This window comes from Pygoscelis adeliae, unplaced genomic scaffold, assembly GCF_000699105.1.
Source record: "Pygoscelis adeliae isolate BGI_AS28 unplaced genomic scaffold, ASM69910v1 Scaffold241, whole genome shotgun sequence".
Lineage (NCBI taxonomy): Eukaryota > Metazoa > Chordata > Aves > Sphenisciformes > Spheniscidae > Pygoscelis > Pygoscelis adeliae.
Window position 1 is genome coordinate 1,498,834 of NW_008824056.1, and position 9,625 is coordinate 1,508,458.

Consider the following 9,625-nt stretch of genomic DNA (forward strand, 5'->3'; position numbering starts at 1 on the left):
ACTTGGGCATGTACTGGCATATTAGTTAGGGTTCTTTGTCCGAAAGGAGGAATATTTAGCTCAAATACCTCCAGAGGTCTCTGAATGCAGCTACTATTGAATGGGCATTGTGCACAGAACAATTATCTCAAGGGAAGCTGTGCGTGGAGGTGCCTCTTCTCAATGGTCTCATGGGCCAGGAGAGAGGACTTTCCTTCCTGCTGCTGAGTCCCAGCTCCCAGAGGGGTTTCTTTGTGTCCTGAGGCGGTGAGGTAGGGGGGAAAAACTGGGGCTAGAGGGTGTCCAATATGTGCTGCTGAAAGCTGGCTGGGATGGCAAGAGCATCTTCCCAGAGGACTTCACCTCCAAAGGGCCCCCCAGCAGCCCCCAGCTGTGGGGGACTGAAAAATACAGGCTGCACATGTAGGACAGCCATGCAAGTAGGACACTTCTGATTCCCTTTTATGCAAAACCTTGAGCTATATTTTGCTTTCTTCATGTACTTTCTATCTCTTATGATATATGGCTCACAGATAATTTGCAAGGAATGTCCTGTTTTTGCACAGGTGTTTCCAAAGCAGAAATGCTTTCTTGGTCAGTGTTCCCTCAGCCCAATGGTTAGGTAATGTATTACTGAAACACAGGGTGGGTTTAATTTGCTGATAAAATGGAATATATCCTAATATTGGTAAGTGACTTCTTTCCTGGTAGAAGAAGAAATAATTGAATGTTGCTACATTTGCTGTTTTACAAATAGGAAGGTTTTTCTCAATTATCTATGAAGAACCATGCCCGAATGATACCATTGTCACCAGTCATTTATTTTCCTGATAGCATCTGAAACGGAAGTGCTTGCCATGCCAGGCTGCTGAAGATCCTTGTACACCTATTGCAGGACCAGAGACGATAAATCCAGAGACCCGCCGAAGCTCTACCACTTGTAATCACACTCTGCAGACCCAAATCCCCCCAGAGCAGCAATCCCCCAGGCATTGTGGTGAGAGTCCCCGGCGCAGGTGCTGAACATGATGTTAACATGGTGTTTGTGCTAGTTTGGATGGGTGGTGAGTTGAGCCTGGCCAGTTTGTGCTCCTTTTGCCCGATTTGTACCATAGCTGTATTCTGTGCCTGACTACAATTGTGTTTTGGTCGTGGACCGAACGTGAGCGCACTCCTGTGTAAGGCATTTTTTAATTGAGATTTGTCTCAAAGTGACGTGTAAGATATTAACTGCTGGGTCCTAGCAATGAAGTAATAAAGTCTTAATGATACGTTTATTTTGGGCAGATGTTATATCTGTTTTTCATTCCTAGTCTCATCCATCTCTCTGCCTCCTTCATCTCAAAGCATCCTATATTTGACCGGTCTTGAATCTGAATGAAGCATCTCAATAATTACTGTGCATGGTCTGCTCTTTCAGCAGCTCTGTGTCTGTCTGCTTTGCTCAGGGCAAGCATGGTCTCGTGGCCAGCCCGGAGGAGGGGGAAGCAACACACCTCAGCATCGGGGCTGGTGCTGCAGTCCCCAGGCTGGGCTGGTCCCAGGCACTAATGGTCTTTCTGCCTTAGCTGCAAAATGGGAATAATTGTAGATCTGTGGGCTGGGCTTTGACGTTCCCTAGTGATTACATACAGCCTGACATCTAATATTAATATTATTTTGGGGAGTTAGACATAATAATATTTTCTACATCAGCAGCATCCAAAAGTGAAAAGCAAGTTCTTTGGAAATTGAAAAATCCATGTCCTTTTTATTGCATATTGTGTCTTGATCTCGGGTACTCATCTCATCAGGCAGATGAAGGATTATGAAGGTGGAGCGATGCATGTGTTATTAAAGCAACAAAGATAGGGATATATCATGTACGCATTTAGAGATACAGTGCAGTAATTGTATACCATAGTCTATTAAAACTGTTAGAAGATGTGTGATTTTACATGAAAAAATGTAATTCAACTGGCTTTATTTCAATCATAAATTGCTTTTGCTGAAATTAACCTCCAGAGAAAAATAAGAACCATTCTGGGTCTAGCTATAAAACTGTAACATTATTGTAGTCAAAACTGGATGAAACTCTGTTCTTGGCTACACTGCACTCAACCAAACCAATACTTAAAAATCCTATTTGAAAAAGAAAGGAAAAACAATAAAGAAACCCAATTAGGAAAAACCAAAACCTCCAAACCCCTCAGTTCAGTTTAGTTTTGAGGACTGTATATGCGAGTGATGAGAAATAAGATCTTCTCCAGCCACACTGTTCTAAAAAACTGTGAGGTTCCTGGAAATGTGTGCTGACATTTTGTTTCAATCTTGGCTTGCCTCCTCTCCCGTCTTACAGATAGCAATCTAATTTTTGTCTTCATGGTTGCTCTCAAAGTCCAAGCTAAATGAAGACCACCTTGCTTTCACAGTAAGCTACATATGAAAAGCCATGAACATCACACGCCGCCCTCTCCATTGCCAGCTGTGTGCTGCAGTGAAATGGGTGGTGAAGGATATTTCCTAACCGCTTCTCCGGTTGTGCAGTGTTACTTCTCCTGTAACCTGCCAAATTACACGAATTTTCTTCATCAGCAGGCCAGCTCCCAAACCCTTTGTGAAGGTCATATAGCAACTTGTAACATATCTTCAATGGGAAGAGATGGGTTATTTGTAGGAGAGTCCTATTCCCTGTAATTATAATTATATATAATTATGCAATAATTTTATATATATAATTATGTAATAATTATATATATAAAAAATTAAAGCTGCAGTATGATTATATCACAGCTAGGCTGACAGTTAATTGTAGATAGTTGCTACATAAAAAGAACTGCAAAATGTTCTGTGGAATAAGACTTCTGGATGCTTCAGTAAGTAAAACTAATTTTTATACTATTTACCGCTCTCAGAACGTATGGAGGATTGATCATGGATCATTTTTTTGCTCCTGGATAATTTTTTCAGAAGATCCGGGGTCAGATATCTCACCAAAATAGTGTCACTGACAGAAGCATTGCTTCTGATTTATGTTGGGAACCGATGGCTCCATAAAATGGGAAAGCAAAGACTTGAAACTTGCCTGGTGTTTTTTTGGCTGTTGGTGCTTATTCATCGAGGAATCCCCTGAAATGCATAACCCTAGGCATGTGCTGAAGTTTTATTGATTTGAAAGCTAAAGTCACGTAATTAAATGTTATTTCTGTGTCAAAGTGGCTTTCCTGAACCCACAGTCAGTGCACTGAAACCCATAAGATCCTGGGTGTTAATGATCACCTGCATCTCTTGGCTCTTCTCTCTTCCAGCCATTGCCGGAGTTTGTGCAGTTTTCCCTGTGACCGTGCTGTGTACTGCAGCATCTCTGCTCTTCACTGCGGGTTTCTGGCCGTTGGCTTTCAGGTGACAGCCTGGCAGCTTTGTGTTCTTAGGTGGCCAGCCAGACTGGGGACTCCCAAATTCAAGTGTTATTTCCAGGCTCCACTCCAAAGCTTGAATCCACATGCCAGCCTTTTCCAGGAAAGGGATGGAGCTGGTGGTGACTGCTGGATAGGTGCCATAGCTCCCTAAAAAGCACACGTATTTTGAATGGTTACGTTTTGGACAGGTAACTTCTCACACTGAAATGGGAGGATTGTTTGAAGAGCATCCTAGAACATGGGGGGAAAGGAAGGGTTTTTTTTGAATCAATGTATGCCTGAGATAAGACGAGTTACGTTTTTTTATCCCAAGTTTTTTTCAGCGGCTTTTTCAATTGGATCTAGGAGCTGATTTTTTTCCCCCATCATCAACTGGCTGTGTTTACTGCAAGGTTAACTGCAAAGCTTTCTATTAAGGGAATGTCAGCACCCTTGTCTTAGCATTGTCACTCTGAGGGATTGCCATACTTAGCTCACGATGCTTTACAGAACATAAAAGATGTGAGCAAGATCCAGGAACCCTTACCCACAGAAACAGAATTGGTGATGTGGGTAAAACTCTCCATCAACCCTGTGGGTTTTGTTTTGAAGTTTTATAACATTAATAGAGATAAAAAGCTCCTGTGAGGACCTTCATGGAGCTGGATGGTGCTGCAGTGTAGAGGGGTGGGTGCTGAGGGCTGGGGCACCACGTCAGTCCCCTGGTCCCTCCATCGGAGCACGGGGCAGTGGTGCCTCTCCTGTCCACCACCCTGGGACCTCAGGACCCCCATGGGATCCTCCCTTGTCTCCTTGTCTTCTCTGCCCTCCTAGCCCTGAAAACACGTGGGTGAGTAATGTGACTGGTGCTAGTGGTGCCCCTGGTTTCATGTGCGGCGAGGGAGTGCTGGCCTCTGCTGAGCACAGCGCTGCCAAGCTGCCAGCAGTTTTGATGGCCTCTCTTTTGCTCTCACTTTCTGTTTCCACTCACTGCAGCGTTTCTCATCTCTGCGTGCTTTTTCATTGTTCTTTCATCCGTCCCTTTTATCTCCTGTCTGGGGGTGCAAAAGCTCTTGTGGGTTCAGATGCTGTGGCTCTGACCTGATGGGCAGGCAGGAGGACAGCTGTGATGGGAGAAAGGGGTGACTGTAGTTTTGCTCTCTTCTTGCTGGTTTTGTATTCGGCATTTCACCTGGCAGTGGTGATGCACCTGGGAAAAAACCAGGAGCATTTATATTAGTTGACCAGGAGATGCATCAGCGCAACTTTTTTTTGCATTTCTTTGATGCAACATGATTGTCTGAATCACATTAGTGATGGATTCAACCCTTCACCCCATCCTGAAGAAGCAGGATGGGAAAAGTGTTCACGCTTTCGGTGCTGAGCCAGCCAATGATTCAATACCCGAGAATACTTACTGAGATGCACAGGTCAGAGTCTTAAGTGCTTGGGGATACCCAGAGAGCTGCTGGCATGACTCACGGTTAGAGCATTCCCCAATGAGACAGGGAACTGAGCTCCAGTCCCAAGAACACGTATTTGGTAGGAGTTATTTGAGCACCTGCCCCCCTAGGGAATGATTTGCCCAGGATTACGCGCCGAGGTGAAGCACACTGTGATGTGCTGTACAGGTGGGAGGGAGCACATCGCTGGCTCCCCATGCTGCTCCTCCTCTGGGTTGAGTGCTGCTTTGGCAGATAGCTTCTATGCAGGGACACATTTAATTTTTTTTAATATCTTGGTGAGCACTAAAAAAAAAAATGCAGTCTCAGTGAAATGAAGCCCTGACCGAAAGGAGATTGTAGTCCCTAGGGCTTTGTGGGAAAGGTGAGAAAGGCACCAGTCCTTTCCACTAAAGCAATTCTTAGAAGAACATAATGTCTCTCCATGGGCAAACCCCAGCACTTGTGGCATCACAGGTGGTATTTTGTCTGCCAGGCACAGGCAGCATGTGCTGGAGGGATGGGCAGGGACATCCCGGACCCTGCAATGGTCACTAGGAGGGACCAGAGCAGCCGATGTGCTTGCAGGAATAAGGATTACATGTGTGAGTAGAGTGTGAGTAAAGTACAGATTACATGTGTGAGCAAGTGCCATTTAACTTCCAACTTTCAGTACCACAAATATTTGCTTGCTACCACAAACTTGCTTGCTCCGTTTGCTGAATCTGTGGGGCAGATGACCACCTCACAGGCAAAACAGCCTTCGGCTCTTAAAATTGTCATGAATGAGAACATTAAAGATATTTGCAGCAGCTGCTCTGATTTCAATTTATAGATGGCCTCATCCTCAGAAATGAAAGGGGAAGTTTTGCAAAAGTACGTGAATCAGGGGTTCAAGGGCATTGGGTGGCAGCTCTCCAGGTGGGCAGGGAAGCGCGGCTTTGCCGTGCCCATATGGAAAGACTGGGAAGCATTAAACAGGTTTGAATCCCAACAAATGCCATGTGAAAGCCATCACAGAAAAAGCTTTTTTATTTAACTGCCACCAGTTGGGATGTGCATTGCTCCTGACACAGCTTTAATCTGCTGTGGGTTTGGGGAGCCGGCCGGTGCGAGCTCCTGACACAGGCTGGGTGACTGAAGCCCTACAGGGCCTGAGCGCTGTTTTTTCTTTATCTGGCTTCCACTAAATATGAATGAGGGGCTTTGTGGTGTGTTAATGACTCATTTCCCATCTGGCTGCTTGGTTCAGCATTGGCAAAGGAAAGCTGACGGTACTGAGTCCAGCATCTGCCTTTGCATGCTTGGACCCTCTCACAGCGTATGTGCTGTGTGTGTGGCTGGGCTGTGGCTATAGCTCTGCTAACGGCAAGTGGTTAATGGGCAAAAATATGGGTCACGCAACAGAGATTTAATTTGTGAAATTATTTTTAATGTAGATGTAACAAATTCTGTTTTAATTCTAAAATAATCAAAATAATAGAAATTTCTGGATTTGGTTTGATTAGAGCATGAAAGAAACATTACATTTAAACTGTTTGAAGCTGTACAATTATATGTAAGCTATTTCCAGTTCTTTTCCTGAAGCCTGTGTGATTGCTCATAGGAGCAGACTCCCTGTCAGGTCTTGGGAACCTGCGCACGTTGGCCCACTCCTGCCAGCAAGCGTGGAGAGCTGCATTTTGCCCATGTGCAGCAAAAGCAAAAAAAGCCCCAGTGACAGCGATGGGACAGGTTGGGCTCTGCTGTTCTTTTAAACAGAATAAGCCCTCATTTCCATGGGCTAGGGCGAGTGTGGCTGCACCAGCTCCACCGCAGAGCCCAGGATGAGCATCTGGGTGTGAAACAGAGACACCGGGCGCTGCGGTGGTTGTGCTGCAGTTGGTGCCTGTTGTCACGGGGGGGTGCAGGAACCAGCTGTGGGTGGCGGTGGGGATGGGGAGGGGATGCTTGGCACCTTGGCTCATGCCACCGAAAACCCTTTGTGAGGATCTACTGCTTCACCACAAGTCAAGGGAGAGCTGCTGCCCCAGGAGGTTTGTTTTGCTCATGGTTACATCCAGCTGCTGGCCCTGCAAGGGCTTTGCAGGAGACCTAAACCATTTCCAAGTGGGCTGTGCTAAGCTGCAGGCTGCTGGCCTGATGTTGAACTCAAAGGTACCCCAAATATGATTGCACAACCTCTAGTCACATCTCCTAATCCAAAACATCTGCTGCAGGCTCTTGACCTGTGCATGGATGTGAGGGCTGGTGTCACTTTTCTCCTCAGACCTCATGTTCAAAGGCAGCGGGAAGGTGCAGGACGAATGGTCCGACAGTGATGTGGATCCCTTCCCCACTCCCAAAAATAGATCTCTGGGTGGTTTTGGAGCCGCAGAGCTCTGCAGAGCCCCTTGCCAGCTCTTATTCTTGCTTCGGGGGTTGGTCCCCTGCAGCTGTGGGCCCTGGTTACTCTGGCAAAACTCCCTGAGCGACTGATGGGAGTTTTCCGAACTAGCGCCAGCCCAGGGGTGTCAGCCCTACCTCCAGGGTGGGCTGAGGCCAACACCTGGGAAAATTCCTCCTCCCACAGCTCTGCTGGCAGTTTCACTGACGGGCAGCGGAGGAGTGCTGAGCCAGCTGCCTGGAAACAGCTGCTGCCCGCAGGCTGTCAGCTTGGGAGATCCACGTGAAACCCTGCAATTCCCTTTTTTCATACAGCCGTAGCTATTTCGCTTTTCTTTTGAAGGCATGTTTCTTCCCCAAACGTGCTGTTGTTAGGAAGCCAAGGGGTAGGTGGGTACAGCAATGACCAGCATGGTGGCCAGGCTCTGCTGCCAGTCTTTCATGGCAATCGCTCCATCGGCAATAGAGCCAGCATCCAAATTTGGCATCAAATACTAGAAGTCATGAGCTAGAAGGGGCTGTGGATGGGTCAGAGCCTTTTGCACCACTGAGAACTGGGATAATTTATTTTGCATAGATCCTTTTTTCCCTCACAGTCAAGAGACTTGAAATATTTTAAATAATATTTTACCACTAAGAAGGAGCTGATGGTTAACGTAAGCGAAGAGAGAAGGTCTTCGCTTGGTAATCCTACCAAGTGTGACCAAGGAAAGCTGCTTTAGCACAAGGCTTGGTACTTGCTGGCAAAGCACCCAGTGGCTTTGCTGCTGGCGGCCCTGCCCCGGCACGCAGGATGTCCCCGGTCACCTCTGGGGCAGTGGGCGGAGGACAAAGGGTCCCGCACACATGGGTTTCACTTTGCTTTACAATAAGAAGGAAGAGAAACTACCCGAGAGCAGGCGTAGGCTTCTGCAGGGAAGCGAGTGCGGACTGTAAGCCCCCCTGACGGCTTTTCCTTGGGGATGCCCTCCGCAAAGCTGAGCCTCCCTCGGGGCTGCACAAGGATGGATTTGCTTTAAAGAGGTAAAAATGCAGCTCCTTCATGCTAATTGCCTTCCCTGGCAGCAGTGCAAAGCAACGGGAACATCCTTGAGCGGGCTGGGAGCAGGGACCTTGCAGGCAGCACGGATGGGATTGTGTCCCACCACCCCAACCCTTCTCATCTGAATCCGCACATGACTTAATTCTCTTGTCCTTTGAAGGATGAAATAAGAAAAGTAAAAGGCCGTGTGTATGCTCTGCTGTGGTTTTACATGCTCAGAGTCTGTGGCATTACCCACGTGCCCAGCAAGATTATGGGCAGCACGCCCCGTGCACAGTGAGCGCTGCTCCTCCATGGCGGGGAGCTGCCTGGTGGGTTCACAAAAAAAGGCAGAAAAAAATAAAAGGGGAACCCAAGCCACAAGGTTTGTTTGAGTGGAAGCGTATAGCTCATAAAGCACGTCTCTGTTCCCAAGAGCTGCTTTACGTCAGTGGGACGTTATCTCAGACAACAGAATGATTTTTTTTTTCTTTTTTTTTTAATGCAACATTTCATGCTTTTCAAGCACAGGTGTGTTTAGGACCAAGAGACAGACTTAAAAAAATTAAGAAACATTATGTTGTGAGACCAGCTGGAGGCAGGCAAGGAAAAGCAAGCCGAATTTCACCTGGATGGCTGGGATTGGCTGAGGAAAGGGGTATTGGGGGGCTGCACGATGGGGACAGGATATGGCATGCCGAGGAGCAGGTCCTTTCCTGCCCAGCAATTCAGGCAGCATGCAGGAAAAAATAAAAATATTTTGCAACAGCTAAAAAAACAAGCTCCAAAATTGTTTCCAAACTGCACAAAGCTCTGTGCCTGTCCCTTGCCCCAGTGGCCAGTAAGGCATGGCAGTGCCCGGCTCTCCTTTGGGCGATGACCTGCCGTGGGTAGTGTGCGGGTGGTGAGCCTGGCAGCAGTTTGTGGTTTCGGCACCCCTGCCCAGACCCTGATGGTGCACTGTGCCCGTGGAGCAGGCTAAGTGTGACAGGGCCATGCAAGCCCAGGGCCAGGCAGGGAGAAGGGGGTGATACAGATTTCACGCACATGTTGCCCCGTGCTCCCTCGGCCCCAGCTGGCGATGCCAGCCAGGGGAGACAACACACATTTGCAGGCACTTATTACTGTTCTGCAGCCTTCTTTTATTTTTTTCCCCATGCTGTGAATTATATACATGTTTGCTGGAGGCCCACTGATGTCTGGAGGCAGCATCACCACAGGCAGCAGCTAACGCTGGCGGACATTTGCCTGCCCCAGCCCATCCAACATAGCCCTGTGCTTGCCTTCGGCTCATTAGTCATTTGAATGTTTTCTCCAAATGAACATGTTTTTTTCCCCACAATTATGGGTGAGGAGGCACCGGGGCTGCCGAGGGGCACCGATGGTCAGATGCCAAATCCTGGTCTCCAGGGTGGAGCAGT

At 47.5% G+C, this 9,625-nt stretch overlaps 1 protein-coding gene across 1 annotated transcript in view; it reads right to left on the reverse strand.

Moving 5' to 3' along the window:
- IL12A (interleukin 12A) overlaps positions 1-3,270 on the reverse strand; it is a 7,184-nt gene extending 3,914 nt beyond the window's left edge. The window contains exon 1 of the mRNA XM_009333989.1: positions 3,193-3,270. Within this exon, the coding sequence (XP_009332264.1) occupies positions 3,193-3,270 (78 nt within the window). The remainder of the gene's footprint in view (positions 1-3,192) is intronic.
- Between the last annotated feature and the right edge of the window lie 6,355 nt (positions 3,271-9,625).